This window comes from Apiospora marii (genome assembly GCF_038362585.1).
Source record: "Apiospora marii strain CBS 49790 chromosome Unknown utg000011l_segment0_segment0, whole genome shotgun sequence".
Lineage (NCBI taxonomy): Eukaryota > Fungi > Ascomycota > Sordariomycetes > Amphisphaeriales > Apiosporaceae > Apiospora > Apiospora marii.
Genome location: NW_027117382.1, coordinates 1,125,695 through 1,141,950, shown reverse-complemented (window position 1 = coordinate 1,141,950; position 16,256 = coordinate 1,125,695). Strand labels below are relative to the sequence as shown.

The 16,256-nt window shown below is 54.5% G+C and overlaps 5 protein-coding genes across 5 annotated transcripts; 3 read left to right on the top strand and 2 right to left on the bottom strand.

The window, feature by feature from the left end:
* Positions 1-505: 505 nt before the first annotated feature.
* Positions 506-2,374, top strand: PG985_013412 (Dihydroxyacetone kinase; the record flags this gene model as incomplete). Its single annotated transcript, XM_066833178.1, has 2 exons — positions 506-1,805; positions 1,872-2,374. 2 exons carry the CDS (start codon positions 506-508, stop codon positions 2,372-2,374), a joined length of 1,803 nt encoding a protein of 600 aa, XP_066677918.1.
* A 393-nt stretch (positions 2,375-2,767) lies between these two features.
* Positions 2,768-3,434, bottom strand: PG985_013411 (uncharacterized protein; the record flags this gene model as incomplete). The annotated part of the gene is made up of 4 exons (XM_066833177.1): positions 2,768-2,810; positions 2,983-3,240; positions 3,315-3,347; positions 3,415-3,434. 4 exons carry the CDS (start codon positions 3,432-3,434, stop codon positions 2,768-2,770), a joined length of 354 nt encoding a protein of 117 aa, XP_066677917.1.
* Positions 3,435-3,968: 534 nt separating this feature from the next.
* On the top strand, positions 3,969-5,480 carry PG985_013410 (mitochondrial 37S ribosomal protein mS47; the record flags this gene model as incomplete). Its single annotated transcript, XM_066833176.1, has 2 exons — positions 3,969-4,019; positions 4,086-5,480. 2 exons carry the CDS (start codon positions 3,969-3,971, stop codon positions 5,478-5,480), a joined length of 1,446 nt encoding a protein of 481 aa, XP_066677916.1.
* A 1,600-nt stretch (positions 5,481-7,080) lies between these two features.
* Positions 7,081-11,060, top strand: PG985_013409 (uncharacterized protein; the record flags this gene model as incomplete). The annotated part of the gene is made up of 2 exons (XM_066833175.1): positions 7,081-7,162; positions 7,219-11,060. 2 exons carry the CDS (start codon positions 7,081-7,083, stop codon positions 11,058-11,060), a joined length of 3,924 nt encoding a protein of 1,307 aa, XP_066677915.1.
* Positions 11,061-12,369: 1,309 nt separating this feature from the next.
* PG985_013408 (uncharacterized protein) lies at positions 12,370-15,314 on the bottom strand (the record flags this gene model as incomplete). Its single annotated transcript, XM_066833174.1, has 3 exons — positions 12,370-14,526; positions 14,619-15,170; positions 15,228-15,314. The coding sequence occupies 3 exons, from the start codon at positions 15,312-15,314 to the stop codon at positions 12,370-12,372; spliced, it is 2,796 nt and encodes a 931-aa protein (XP_066677914.1).
* Between the last annotated feature and the right edge of the window lie 942 nt (positions 15,315-16,256).

Sequence of the window (16,256 nt, the reverse complement as noted above, 5' to 3'; positions counted from 1 at the left end):
GCTTGGAGTCACGATAATATCAGCGAGGAAACCGCAGGCCCGAGCAGACCCATTTTACGAAGGCACGAGAACAATAGTCAATACGGGGGGAGGCAACTGTAACCCACAGTATCCGTTGTCGCCCGACTATCGGCAGACCCAGAATCCGTCCACCCCACCCCCGGATCAAGTTCCCCATGGCCTGGCCACCCCCATGACGGGGGTACAGGCAACGTCACTTGAACAAACTGTTGAGCAATAGGATGTCTTGGCTCTCCGGCTTCCATTGAACGCCTGCATCTGCGCTAGGGGTTGACTTCTCCGCACGGCGTTTTTTCTCTCCTTCTTTCTAGTGTAGAACATTTATCTTCGGAGACCAATCCAGGCACACTTCCATCTCGCCTTTGTCTCCTCGTTCCCATCTCTGTGCAATTTGCTTGTCTTGTTGTTTGATGCTGCCAGCTACCCCAAATTCCCCGCATAGCTCCCCGCAATAGGCTCAACACCGGTCCGCAACATCGTCACAATGTCTGCCAAGCACTTCATTAATGATCCCACGGCGTTGGTGAATGCGGCGCTGCAGTCCGTCACTTACACCAACCCGTCCGTGGCACTAGACGCCGAAAACAAGATCCTGTACCGCCGGCCGACGGGCAGCATCGGCAGCAGCAACAAGGATGAGCACCAAGTCTCCCTGATCAGCGGCGGTGGCTCCGGCCACGAGCCCTCGTTCGGGGCCATGGTCGGTAACGGCCTGCTGTCCGCGGCCGTCGCGGGCACCATCTTCGCCAGCCCCAGCGCCGAGCAGGTCCGCAAGGCCATCATGGGTCGCGTAGACACAGGCCGCGGCGCCCTCGTGATCGTCATGAATTACACAGGCGATATCCTCAACTTCGGCATGGCCGTCGAGAAGGCTAAGGCCGCGGGGCTCGACGTTGACATGGTCGTCGTTGCCGATGACGTCGGCGTGGGCCGCGCCAAGGGCGGCAAGGTCGGTCGTCGTGGCATCGCGGGCACCGTGCTCGTGCAGAAGATCGCCGGCGCCCTCGCTGCACAGGGCCGCAGTCTGAAGGAAGTCGCCAGCGTCGCCCGTCTGGTCGCGAACAACCTTGTCAGTGTAGGTGCCAGTCTCGAGCACGTCCACGTGCCCGGCCGCGCGCCTGTCGACCCCAAATCCGGCGAGAGCTTGGGCTTCGACGAAGTCGAGGTCGGCATGGGCATCCACAACGAGCCCGGCTCCGGCCGAGCCAAGGTGCAACTGCCGGAGTTGGTGAAGACGATGCTGTCGCAGCTGCTGGAAAAGAGCGACGCCGACCGCTCCTTCCTCAACGTAAACTCCAACGAGATCGTGCTGCTCGTCAACAACCTGGGCGGCGTCAGCGTGCTGGAGCTCGGCGGCATCACGGCCGAGGTCGTCAACCAGCTCGGCGAGCAGTGGGGCATCCGACCTGTCCGCATTCTCAGCGGCACCTACATGACCAGTCTGAACGGCCTGGGCTTCAGCATCTCGCTCCTGAACGTGGTGAACACGGATATTGGTGGCCCGAGCATGATCCAGCTTCTCGATGCCCCCTGCGAGGCAACAGGCTGGGCGGCGCCCGTGAGAAAGGAGACGTGGGAAGCCAAGAATGAGGCGACGCGAGAGGACGACACTTCTCTCGGAGGAGAAAACAAGTCGAGCGGGCTGAAGATTGATGCGAAGCTCATGAAAGACACATTGACTGCCGGTCTCGAGGCTGTAATTGCCGCCGAGCCGGACGTTACGAGATATGACACGGTCGTGGGTGACGGAGATTGCGGTATTGGACTCAAGAGAGGTGCTGAAGGTAAGCTACGAATCAACAATCCACACACATACATCATACCAGCTGCTGACATTTAAAACTCTGAAGGAATCCTCAGTCATCTCGCCAAGACAGAGCTCACTGGAGACGCCATCCTAGATCTGGCCAGCATCGTCTCCGTGGTAGAGGTGGATATGGACGGTACCTCGGGTGCCATCTATTCCATCTTCCTGAACGCGCTTGTGCATGCGCTCAAGACCTTTGCCCCTGGAGATGCATCTGACGTGAAGATCTGGACCGGCGCGTTGAACCAGAGCTGCAATGCCCTGTCCAAGTACACACCCGCCAAACCTGGTGATCGCACACTCGTTGATGCTCTATACCCCTTCGTAGAGGTCTTGGGCAAGACCGGCGACCTGAAGAAGGCGGCGGAGGCTTCAAGAGATGCAGCACTGGGCACCAAGGGTATGAAGGCTAGTCTGGGCCGGACGGTCTACGTTGGAGGCAGCGGCTTCGAGGAGGTCCCCGACCCTGGTGCTTGGGGCCTCGCGTGCTTCTTCCTCGGTCTGGCTGGCCTGAAGGCTACTGAGGACGGGTGGGATGTAATTTGAATTGGGTGTCAAGCTCATTGTAAAAATCGGAGGACAGATAGTGTAGGATATTGAGCACAAATGATGTTATTGGTATCTTAGCAGCAGCGATGTCTTCATCCCCCATACTCTTCTGTGGGTTAATCAACCGCCGTAACGGCTCTGTAAATGCAGCGTTCCGCTTCTCTAGCCTGTTCTTTCTGCCTTGCCTGCCACGGCGGACACGATTTTCCATGCACTTTCTGCTCATCGTTCTGGCGAGGGCTTCTGCAAACTGATTTTTTATTCCCGCCGAAAAACCCACATACCAACGCCTGGCACACAGAGGGTGTAAATGAGTAGTAGTTCATCCCATTCATAAGCGCTTCGTCTTCCTTTTGAGCGTATTATCCCGTCCATATTATAGCCAACCCCTTAGCTGAGAAGGACCAAGATAACAGAGTCGCCTCTCAGGAACCTGTAGATATGAATAGTTAGCCATTTGTTCAACAAAAGCTCCCCGGATGCATTCCAGCGTGTCAACCTCCGGAGAGCTTAAACAACACTGTATCCTCCTCCTCCAATTCTTCTCTCCCATATACTCCCTACAAGAAGCCTGGGAAGGACAAGGGCAAAGAGCTGAAACGTACATTTTGCTGATAAACCGGTCCTTGTTGACGGGGCGCCCCTTCTTGCCGTTGGCGAGGCGCGGCGTCTCGGTCCACATCTCCTTGACGTTCTCAAGAACCATATTGCAGTGGCGGTCGAAGGCCTTGACGCGCGCCAGCAGCTTGCGGTTGTTGCGGATCGAGATGAGGACCTGTGTGTGGCTGCGCACCGCCGTTTGGAGGATCGATAGGGGGCCGGCGCTGAACTCGTGCTCTTCGAGCTGCTGGATTTCGTATTCCCTGTTGTCATGGTTAGTACATCAGGCGCGATCGAGGGTGCGGGCGGGTAGCTGGGGTTGTTTGGGGGTGCGTACGTCAACTCGTTGCGAGGCTTGGTGAGGAGGTCCCTAGAAGAGAAAGGGTATTAGCATTTTGCACGAACTGCGTTGACGTGTAGAATGTTTTGGTGCGCACTGGATCTTAGCGTCCGCCATCTTGAGTGGTGGTGCTGGTGTTGGAATAAATGGGTGGTTTGGGAGAGTTGCTGGTCGTGGGACTTTATCGCGAACTCGCAAGGCTGAGAAAGGTTAAGCTAACTGCTGCTGCCAGTAACAGTACCAAAATCTCGAAAAGTCTCGGTGAGCGCTGGGTAGCTTAGCTGGGCCTCGCAGCTTTGGCGTTGATTGGTGGCTCACCGAGAGCCCAGCAGCCATCGGTTTTTGGGTGGGGCTTCAAGCCGCCCATTCGCGACCGACCCTCCGTCCGCCAAAATCCTGGAGCTGCCCCAAGGAAGAATTTAGGCCGAGGGGAGTTCAAGATAGTAGTAGCACGGCATTCGGGACATGGGATTCGATTCGCGGAGTTGAACAGGCATTTTACCTCGGTTATACCCTCGCTCGATGCGCAATACTATACAACATTCCCATGCGCAATTGAGTTCTTTCCCATTCCCATAAATGTCTTTCCGGGTCCTCATAAGCCGAGCTGGGTCAGCAGCTACGACGGCTTCTTCTCCCTTCCGATGCAGAATGCCTCTGAAAGCTAAGATCCTCGACCCTCGCATCGCATCGCGGGCCCAGGTACGTGCGAGGGCGCAATAGTCGTTGTTTGCTGTAGAATAAATTGCTAATGCTTCCGGTATATAGATGTCTACCCGTGTGAATGAGGTCATCAAAGAGCTGCCCGGCGACGAACCCGAAGATGTCCTGTTCAACAACATGTACGGTCTGCGCACCGTCGAGCTCAACCGGCCGGCGAAGTTCAACGCCCTCAATGGATCGATGATTCGCAAGATCATCCCACGACTAGTAGAATGGGAGCGATCGGATATGGCAAATGTCGTCGTCATGAAGGGCGCGGGGCGGGCTCTCTGTGCAGGCGGCGATGTCGCTGAGCTTGCAAAGTTGAATCAGACAGGAATCGAAGGTCAGAAGAAGTCTGCGGAATACTTCGGCCTGGAATACAAGCTCGACCACTACATCGCTACGTATCAGAAGCCCTACATCTCCTTCATGGATGGTTTTACTATGGGTGGCGGCGTCGGTCTCAGCATCCACGCCCCCTTCCGAGTAGCTACCGAAAACACCGTTTTCGCCATGCCCGAGACGACGATTGGCTTCTTCCCCGACGTTGGCGCTTCGTTCTTCCTTCCCCGGATGGCTGGCTTTGTCGGCACATATCTTGCCTTGACGAGCGAGCAGCTCAAGGGCGCAAATGCCTTCTACTCCGGAATCGCCACTCACTACCTTCACTCGACGAGCTTGCCGATCCTCGAATCGCGTTTGGCCGAGCTTCGCTTCCGGGATTACGACAGCATGGAGATGCGGTTGAAGATTATCGAGATGACCATTGAGGAGTACGCAACCGGTCTGCCCCCTCTGGACCGGGAGCCTATCATGCTGGGTGGCGAGATCCGCAAGGCTATTGATCGGTGCTTCAGCAAGCCGACTGTGCCAGAGATTGTGGCTGCCCTGCAGCAGGAGCAGGGCCCCACCAAGGAGTGGGCAGAGAAGACGTTGGCTACCCTCCACGAGCGCTCACCGACTGCGGTACACGTGGCCCTTCGACAGATGCAGGTCGGTCGTGAGTGGGACATTGTCGAAGCCTTCCAGCGGGAGCATCAAATCGCCGCTCGCTTCATGCAACACCCCGACTTTGTCGAGGGCGTCACAGCACAGCTCGGAAAGCCGCGGAGGACACCTTCCTGGCAACCTGCCTCGCTCGAGGCTGTGCCGGCGGACGGTTCCATCTCGGAGCCTTTTTTCCAGACCGGCGGCCCCGGCATGCCCAGGCAGTGGGCGCCTATGGTGGCACGTGACACCTACAGCGAGTACCCTCACGCCTACGTCGGCAACCCTTCGGAGACGGAGGTCGAGCTCTTCGTGAAGAACAACAGAGCCACCCGCCGGCAGGTTGTGGAGGAGTTTGTGCAGAGGAAGCGAGGCCGACAAGGCATCCAGACCATCATCGAGGAGATCCTCGACCGGAAAACAAACCGAGACGAGGAAGGGGTTTTGTCATGGTCGGTCAGCCAGGAATAGATGATGACCTTAGCAGCTGTTAAAAGAGAGAAAAAGAATTATCCTTTGTAAGATAAAAGGGGTAATCCAACGTGTATACTGTCAGAGAAACCACCGGGGAGTGGTTGGATGCTTGTAGACTAGTACACGTACACACATGTCGAATACCATATTGATGTCACGATAGCTTCTTGCTTCTTGTAAAGTAGGTATGGAAAATGTGTTATATATTGAAACCTCCCTTGTCCTGCAAATTAAAGTTCATACCAACAGATCTTGTCATCAAAATGCTGATGCATATATATAGTATACCTTGGTCCAGCTACGGAAGCTCAAAATGTAGATTTATGTTCTCACCGATGACACGACTTGTTGGTTGATTGATGGATGGTGCGAGAAGAGGTGTGTGACGGTCGCAGTAGATAGATAGGCGGGCGAACGAATAGACTTACATGATGAGACAGGGGTAAGGGGTGCAAGGTGTTCAGCAGATAACTTTGAGTCATGGTAGGAGATGCATGCTGTTGGATATGTGGGGCGTATGCCTGGTTTGGAAAAAGTATTTAAGAGGCATACAGTGCCCCTCGTCAAGACGGAAACGGCAGCTGAAACCTGTCCCAGATCACTGCGTCTTTTTGGTGGTGTGTTAGCTTGAGAATCGGTCGTCGATTTTCTTCCACTCCCTTTCGTGTGCTGACGGCCACCTGCCACCGGCATTCGCTGGAGCATTTGTGAACAGAAGCGCGCTAAAGTCCGGCCGTACCCCTCCACCTATTGCATGAATACTCGGCCCCACTGACCTACGGTTAGCGCCTCTTCGGGCTTGCTTGCCTGCCCACCGCCCACCGCTGCCACCTTGCTTTGCAGCAGCGTTGGCGCGTTCCAAGTTCTGGCAGCTCCCCCAGCTTGATGCTCGTACGCTCCGGTCCCCACTTAAACCCTCCCCTCTGGCCAATGGCATGTCATTGAATCGAGCACCCAGGCCTCAGGTACCTTTTTTTCAATTAAGCTGGACGTCACCAAAACGCGGGCTTTTCGTTCCAAACGCCTAGCAGTAACGCGTCTCGTGTGCCTCTCTTAGTTCCTGACGCGGTACCTGCACTTCACTAAAGAATCGTGCTGCCCACTTTGTACCTTCCGGCCCAGCAACCAATTTGCTTCCCTTTACTGTACAATCTTTTGATGCAACTTCCTCACCTTCTTTCTTCTGCTTTTCGAGTTCATTAAACCCGTTCGCCTTTTCCACCCTTCCTCGAGGCCTGAGCTGCTTGTTCTGCGACATTTGTCCCCAAGGACAGATGCATCGCAATTAGAAGGGCACCTCTTGTCGGGTTTCTCCTGCCTCTCCATTTCTCGGCCTTCCCACACAATTCCTCGTTTCGTGCCTCTGGCCTGATTCCGCGTCCCACGTCCCCCGACGGAAGGAAGAGACACACCTCTGACCACCACGCGTCACGACTCACGATCATGTCCACGAGGGATCTGAATACACATTGAACATACTTACAATTACACTCTCGTCGATTCGGAAATTCTTCGGTGAATTCCCGACCTCGCAAATCATACGAGCCACCTTCCTCTAGTCCAGGGTGACTTTCATCCCAGTCTCCCTCCAGATAAGATGGCCAACGTCAACAACGCCAACTGGGCTCCTACGCCCAATGAGTCCAATGAATCCGGCATGCAAGTGAAGGCAATGGGCTGTACGAGGATAATCTTTTTCTCACCAAGTATGGAGCTATTGCTGACTATCTTACAGTGAAAGTCAACTACACTTTCGATAAGGACAGCGCAGTGAACTGTCTGGCTCGCTGGGCTCCCATTCTGCACATTCAGACCATACCAATCGATGATAGGAACAGGATTGGCCTGGTCGACCTGCAGACATGCCTCAAGGCCGTCTACCACTACAGCCCGGAGCTGGCTGACGATAATGACCGGGACTACACCATCTACGCCTTCGACTACTCGGAGCCGGATACTCCCTTGGTCGGCCAGGGTCTGCTTAGCCGGGCCATGCAGAACAACCAGGAAGGCAATACGCAGTTCGTGACTGGCCGTGTCACAAAGAACATGCTAGCAATCTTTGGCAACGGCATCAGCGAGACCCTCGAGGTTAAGCTCAGGCTTACTGCCGTCTCTAGAGCTCCGCCACCAGCCCCAGCTCCCACTCCAGCGCCCGCCCAAACCCAAAATCAGATGCCTCATCAGATGCCACACCTTCATCGATCGGCATCGACAATGTCCGAGAATACCGAGTGGAACTCTTACATGCAACATAGCACCAGCTACAACCAATCAACGAATAATCAGATGGCCTCTTCGCCCGGACTGGCACCAGCTCGCCCTTTCAACTCATCGTACGAGGCAAGGAACGACTACATCGGGCAGGGACAAAGCTTCCACACCGCCCCCAGCCAACCTGGAAGCCGGCCTGGAAGCCGGCCAGGCTCAGCTGAGCCAAACTTCCAACGTGCCAGTCCTATGATTATGGATGGACTGCCTCCCTCAGCTACGTCGACTCAGAACCAGATACCACCTGATACGACAGGCCCGCCGAAGCCAGTCACTCTTGTTAGCAAGAATACCTCCCGGCCTTCTTCGAGAGCATCCTCCAAAGCCCCCACGGGCAGGCCACGAGGCCGTCCTCGAAAGAAGCCTGCTGCCGTTGAAGGAAGTACCTCGGGCTATGAGGATGGTACCGATGCAGATGACGGACCTGGCCCTAGAAAGCGGGCCAAGATCACACAGGTTGAGCGAAGCAACAGCGCAACCTTTGGGTCTGCTCCCGACTCTCTTAGGGTTGCCGCCAGCACATCAGGCTCGATCCGCAACTTTCGCCCTGTTGCTGCAGGTGGAGATGCTACGAACGGAGCACACTTGCAAGAAGTTCCGAGGGCGCCAACTCCAGTACCGGAACATCGATCCAAGAACTTCCCTCTGTCGAGAACGGTAACCCAGAGTAATCTACGACAGCAGTCTATGAACGCACAAGACCAACCCGGCTCGCTCTCCGGCTCGTTTACCGAGCTGAATCGATCCACTGTCTCAGTCGCAAGATGCTCGCTCTCCAGTCGACTCTCTTGCACCTTCGCCCGCTCAAACGTACAGCGATGGACCCAGCCCTGCCGACATTGGATCGTCTCCCCCGTACCACGGGCACGTCTGTATAGCGCACAGTCAAGCCCTGCCCCTTCGAGTCCGATTTTACCTCCGATGCCAGTGCCGCAGCCCGACTCCGGTTTCATGAGTGGTGGGTTCGAGGATCCTCGTTTGGATGAGGAGCAAACCACTAAACCGGCTACTGAAGCACCGCCAGCCCCTATCGTACCGAAACCGAAGCCGAAGCGAAGCCGAGCCAAGAAGAAGCAGCAGCCTCCCAAATCCGACAACCTGGTCATGTTCAGCGAGACACCGGGCCCGCCCGAGCTTCTACCCCGGACATCTATATACAACCCCCCTCACCAACCAAACCGCAAGGCTACCGAGGCTCAAAAAGCCGTTCGGCCCCAGCAGGTTCCCATGTCGGAACCAAATCGAGTTCAGCCCTTTGAACTCACCCCCGTACCGGGTGAGGTCGAGCAAGGCAGTATGTTGCAGGAGGAGAGCGCAAGACAGTGTCAAACCCCTGTTCAGCCAGAGATGCACGAGCAACTGAGCCTCCATCCTCTTCCCGAGAGCATCGAGACTACGGGCCTTCCTGTAGCTGCGGAACTCACTACACCTGGCGAGCATCCCACAACCCAGGCAACGCTGGTCCCTGAGGACGCTGTTTCACCGACAATTGCAACACCACAGGAAGAGATGAGTGACCTTGAGCGGGTCTTAATGGGCGACTTGAATGATGAGCACAACCTTATGGAGACAATGAGTCTGGATCTCACTCCTAGGCCCATGGGGGATCTCACTCCCAGAGCCATGGAGGGATCTCAAGAGCGCGACACGGCCTGTAAGGTAGAGCGTACCGATTGCTCGATGGAACCACCCTCATTTCCCAGGTCAAGCGTGGAGACGGCCGAGCCCGAACTCCCACCGCCCTCCGTACCAGCAAGCGACCCCGTGTTTCCTGTTTCAACGGCACAGACAGTCACTCAATCTGAGCCGCCTCACCCGCAAACCGACATGGTTGGACCCATGGATTCCCGCTCGAACAAGAACTACGTGAAGAAACAGGCCATCAAGCAGAAGCTGGAAGATGCGATTGCAAAGGGCCAAACGCCGCCGTTCTGTACCAATTGCGGGGCCGTCCAGACGCCAACATGGCGTAAGATTTGGAAGCAGGAACATCAGGGTGTGCCTGAATACCACGAATACTCAGAAAAGGCTGGCTGTGTCACGGCAATCAATATCCTCGAGAGAAGCGAGGATGGCCGGCCTGTCCGTTACGAGATGGTCAAGAAGGCCTTGGCTCCTAGTGAGAACAAGGCTCACTGGAGAGAAGTGCTTTTGTGTAACCCATGTGGCATATGGTTCTCAAAGTGGAAAGTCCCAAGACCTGCAGAAAAGTGGGATAAGGACCAGGACCGCTTGTCCCAAGTACGGAAGAAGAGACCTACCGGAGGCCAAGGAGGTCGATCCAAGAAGTCGCGTTCTAAGAGCGATGGTCAGATGAACCTGACCTCGGACGCTGCCCTCCCAACCGATCCATTGGGACCAGCTGAGGATGCCGACGATGCCGTTGTCCTGGTAACTGAGCAGGCTGTGCCAAGCGGGGTGACGCAACAGACGTCAAACTCAAAGGGCCCTGGGTCTAGTCACTCACAAGGTTCAAATCACTCGAAGGGCCGTGGTACACCCGGTAGCCCCATTGCTGTCGACGATGGTGAGCTGGGCGCTACACGCCGCCTCCTATTCCCGTCGCCTAGGAAAGATGGGCAGCACAAGGTGTTGGGCGAGGTCGCTATCAACGTCGTCCAAGGCCTGCCCGAGGCTGGTGTTTCCAAGAACCAGGCAGGAGAGGCGGAAAAAGAAAACAATGCGCTCGCTACACACGATAACAGCGACGATATGGTCGGCCTCTTCGGTACTCCTGCTCGCCCATCCACGCCACCTCCCAAGTCGGGGAACCAGGGCCCTTTCAAGACGCCCACGGCTGCTACTCCTAGCCATCGACCGATCACTAGAAGTGTGACGAAGTCGATCCGCTCGTCGAGGTCATTGCATAGGACGATGCAGTCGCCCAGCCAGGCGGCAAACTCGCTGCTGCAACTGCAGCGCACACCCACGAGGACCCCTCGGTCTACACAGCGCCGGTCCCCTAAGACCCAGATGCCAGGAACCGTGCCTGCGCACCTCATGCTGGAAGAGTTGGGCCCCTTCAGCTCGCCGTTTACCAAGTCGATCAACCAGCTCCTTACCGAAGCTAATGACTTCATGGCGCCCCCAGCTGGCGACGGCGGGTTCAATCTTGATTTGAACCACCTTTTACACGAAGGCGATGGCCATTTGCTAGGAGGTGGTCGATTCGACTTCAGCCAGTTCCTCAGCACCGATGGTGCGATGCCCAGCTCGCCTCCGACGATGTCACACATACCTTCCGCGTTCGGTGGTCATCTGGGTGAGGAAGACAACGGTGACTTGTGGAGGCTGGATACCATGTGAAGTTGGAATGGCAACGTCTGACCTTCCGGGGAAGGTTACATGGGAAAGGATGATATCCTGTGTGTATGTGCAGAAAGCACTGTTACGATAATGATGAACCAAGCGAGTGTAGGTTATTTCTTTTTTTCAAATGGGGGTAAAAAAGAGGAAGCTCCTTTTTCTGTGTCACGACGCTCACGATGGCACTGCCACTTGTTGGTTTGGCTTGTCGAGTCGGATCTGAGCGTGGTCTTTTGAGCGTTTTGATTTTGAGAGGGCATTCTGGAAGTCCCATGTGTTGTTATATTTTGTGGCAACAACGATACCCGTAGCAATAGAGAATCATGTAATTGTTTTTTAATACATCCTCCTTGGTGTTTCTAAATTGATGTGTATCCCATCCAGTGACATTATTTCGGCTAATGAGTTCAGTTCATACCTCGATGGCCAATGGCCAATATTAGGTAGAGCCCATGAGATAAATAACATAGACACAAGCCAAAGAGCTCTGGTCTTGGCAGGGTATATAGTGGTTGTGTGGGCTTGTCATCGAGACGTTGATAATGAAGCCCGAGGCAAGATAAATTTGGTAACGACTTTTTTTTCTCCTCTCCTTTTGACTTAGCCTCCCACTTTTGCATGCTGCACAGCACGATGCCCGTACGGATCCGGGGCTAGATGTGTTGCAATACCACCGAGCCGGGTGGGAAACTAGATGAACTACGGTACCGTACGGCACAGCACCGAGACTAACCAAAAGGACGGGCATGCAGAATGGGAATCCCCACCGCTCAATGTCCCGGCAAGCTGACTGTCACCTTGCTCCCTAGGCACCATACACCCATTATTTCGATAGCTGGCATTGGATCACCAACAGTGCTCCAGGCACCCTACAGGAGTGTTTCAGGAACCCGGGCATGATGAATAGTATCGAAATGCTGTCTGATCGTCAGGTTTTTGAAGACGGCGATTGGAGCGTTATTGTACGATGGGATATTTGCTAGAATGTCAGACGAGGAGCACATCTCCAGATCGGATCAGGGGTGGTTCTTCTCACTGGGAAGGGAGCTGCCCATCACATAGGATGAATGAAGTTTGGGTGGCACATTGTAAATATTCATGTCTGTAAACCCTCTATATCCAAAAGCAACCCCTCGCTATCCAAACCCCAAGCGTCTAGTAGGGACAAGATTACAGCAAACTCCGATCCCAATGCTTTATAAATCCATTCTTCCCGCCGGCCGAAAGGGGGATGGGGTTTTCCTTCCTTTTTTATTTCGCTAAAAATTAAATACATTGACTGATAGATCGTCTCAACCCATCTATATGTCTATAATAAGGGGCTGTTGGACGTGGTACGACCCAGATGCGGCGCGTCAGACGGCGTCGGGCGACCTGTGCCCATCATCGACTCCTCTGATTCGGACCGCGCAAGCGGGCTGCGTCCGGGGTCCCCAGAGCCTGTGGGTGCGGCGAAGTAGCCTGCCGGATAGGTCATACCATTCATTTCACCATCGGGTGTAGAAGCGGCTGTTCTGTCCGAATCATAGCCAGACTGCTGTTTGAAGTACGATGGTGCAGGAGAGCCCGAACGCATACCGCTCGGGGTACCCGCGCGCGAAGAGTCCGCGATGGACTTGCTGTATATGCTGCCGCTGTCGCCCGCTTCGTCCCGGAATTCGGCACGGTTCTTGAAGTGCTCGTAGTCCATCTGAGAGTCGCTGACGAGTTCGAACGGCGCGGCAGATCCGCCCATTTGACCAGGCTTGGGCTTGACCATGTTCTGCATCCGGTATGAGTCGCCGTAGCCGGTGTCCTGGTCGAGACCCGTGTCCAGGTGGCCACGGTAGATATCCTTGAGAATGTGCTGGGCTCGGGAATGAACCATGGGGACCATAAGCTTTCGGTAGAGGGCCGGATGGCCGAAGCGCGTGCCCACTTTCTCGCCCTTTTGTCTCTCGTGGACATTATCGTCACTCATCTTCTTCTTGTCGGCCTTGCTGTAGTAGGTCTGATCATCGTCGAACGTCTTCATGCAGTAGATCTTGAAACCGCCCAGTACGAGAAGCAACGGCAGCATCAGGTAGAGTTGGACGTAAGAGTCTCTTCTAGCATAAACGAAAATTGCCGCAAGGATGTTGGCAAGCAAAGTCGCGCTGAGGACTCGGTTGAAAATCATGCGCCAAAATTCACCCCCCGACTCGTGTTTGGTAACGAAGACATACATGAGCAGATACTTCTTCATGTACGCATCCATAGCGAAGTAAAAAGCAGTAACTGGGAGGACCAACGGTTGGAACGGGGCGAACACCAGCGCAATGGTGATGTAGAAGAGGAAGTTGTTGTAGTACGAGGCGTAGTCGAAAGGAGGTGGCGCGGTGAGCTCAATCAATTCCCGTGGAGTCGGACTCAAAAGTTTACGCGACAGCCATCCCTTGGCCAGTTTGGAAAGCTGGGAAATGTCCAGTGCCGCGCCGAAATTGCGCTGGAGCAAATAGTTCAGCCAAAAGGGCGACACATCGCAAATGGCAGCCATGAGGTTGTTGCCAGGATTCGTATCCTTGAAAGCAGTCCAGGCATCGGTGTGGTTAATTTGCTGTGTACGAAATACAGCCAAGCCGAATTTCCATCCAGCTGAGAAGAGGGAGAATACAAAGAGGTTGTTGAAAACAAAAAAGATGTAGAGTTTGTGGGTGACATGCCGTTCGCGTTCTGTCTTGGAGTAGTTCCCGGCATAGATCGAGAGGCGGCGGAAAATGGTGGGCAGCACCAGATAGAACAATGTCGTGACAAGTGGTGCGAGGATACCTTGAAGGGCACCCCAAAACCGAGGGTTGGCGGCGAGCTGGGTCTGGAAGGCCGGCCACAACGCACCCAACTTGGACAAGTCGGCCAAGAAAATGGCTATGAGGGCGTTAGGAATGGTCCAAATAGCTGTCAGAACCCCGACCCAGACGTTGTTCATGAAATTCCTCCAGTTCCGAGTCTTCTTGTCAAGCGGGAGATTCTTCCAAATCAAGTCGCTTGGCTTAGGAGCAAGACGGAGGGTTGCTCCATGAGGATGCTTGTTCCTGGCGGCGTATGCCATCTCGTGGGCCTGGTTGATGTTCGGAAAGCTGGCGAATCCGTACGGAAGCACTTCCCGATTTCCAACCGACTTTCTCGCCTCATGGATTTTGGTTGTGAGCTTTTCGATTCGGGAGGTGAGGTAGTCGATCGCATCTACTTTGGAGCCAGGGGCAAAGGCTTCGTCACCCTTCTGCGCCTTGCACATAGGTCGCTTAGCCGGCAACTTGTCTGGATTCTTCAGATACTTGGAGAGTATCGCTTCCAAGTCCCGGACCGCCTCTTCGTGCTTTTCAATGAGTTCCGGGAGACCTTTGATACTGTGGGCAATAATGCCAGTTGGATCTCCTGATGTATCGACTTCATCCACTAGTCTCGCAACGCCTTCGTCAGTGCGGTACGACTTGGCGATATCAACGACCTGTTTAATGTTAGCACTGGGTATAAAGCGCGCTAGGATGAGTCTTGGTATATAGTGAATGATGGCGAGGCCCTAGCTCAAGAGATACATACCATGAGTGTCCGGGAGAAAAGGCTGCTCTGGTATTCAGCGCTTTCAAAATACTCGCGGCGAATACGAGTCACAACCCTATAGCTTGACCACAAGAAGAAGCAGATGACGATGTCAAAGACATACGTGACGACAACGTGCACCCAAACTGGCTTTCCATTTAGGTTGTAGGGCGAAAACTTGGCGAAGGCGCCTTGAGGGGGGTCCTTAGCTTTGCCGTTCTCGATGATGTTGAGAGGAAGGTAGACACCGCAGCCGATAACAGATAGAACGATCATGATGTTGCGAGACATCCTGATGAAGCGGAGAAAGACGGTGGCATCTTGACCAATCTTCTCCACGAGCACTTGTTCTTTCGTCTTCATGATCGGGCCCACCCAGCCAAAGACGCCATTTGTGAGTGGTGGGGGAGCATGCTTCTCGCTTTTGGAGTGCTTCAGTCTAGGGGCATAGACGGTCCTGTTGTATGGCCGCAAAAGACAAAACAGGAGAGCAAACAGAGCAGCTGCACCTATGGAATAACCGAAGGAAGACCAAAACGCGTTGGCCGTTAACTTTGGCTACGGTCAGCGGGAATGTTATGGAGATATCGAGAGATACAAAGGACGCACCTCTGTATTAAAAGGATCCTGGAGGTACTGAAGCATGTCATTGACGCCCTCACGGGGTCGTATCACAGATACCGATGTGCCCGCCATGGTAAGTGTATGACGAGAGGAAAAGGAAAGAGTGTATAGGCAGTTGCGGGATAGAAGGACAAAACGAGGTGTGGCTCTTGCCAGCTCCCGAAGAGCAGCAAAGTTCCCGACCCGGGATTATAATACAACCGGCCCTTTGCGAGTCTCCTAGTGGGCAAAGTTCGGATCTGACTTGGGAGTCTTCTCAATGACAACCCTCGGTAGATTGGGTAGACTGCGCTGGCAACGAACAAAAGAGGGCCTTCTCGTCTCTTTTGTCTGCTGCCTCTTGCTTTCTGACTTTCTTCACAACGTAAGTGGCTATGCCGGCGCCAACGGACTGTGGGTCAAACGAAGGCACGAAAATAAGGTAGTAGCGACAGGAGAAAGAAGACCTGGTATAAGAGAACAAAGGCCAAGCGAGTGACTGCAATACAAAGACTGCGCTATACACCAAAAATATTCCAAAGGGGTCAAAGAGAAAGAAATCTAAGAGGATTGGAACACGACGAGGAACGGAAAAACAAACAGGCCCTGCTGCGAAGTAAAGTGAAGTGAAGTGAAGCGAGGTGAATGCCAACGGAGTGCCTGCCTCGCTCCTGGCCGAAACAGAAAATTGCCCGTTGCAGTTACGGCCAGATCCAGGGGAACGGCGCATTGGTGGTGCATTGGTGGCAGTGGCGTTTAGCCAGTGGGCCCCAGCAGGTACGCGGCATGTCCTATTTGCGGCAACGACCCAGCTTCTGATACGAGCTGGGCCCTTACCGGACCTGCTGGACCCTGCTTGGTCCCAAGATTCGGGCGCCTCGATTGGTCGCTCCATAAATGAGACTGATTCATTCGCCAGCAGGCGAGAACGTCCAGCTTGCGAAGCTGATGGTTCCCAGCGGCTTCTGCCAACCATCGGCTCGCACATCTTGTTTATCTCAGGTACGCCATGCATGGTTCACGATTGCTGGGCAA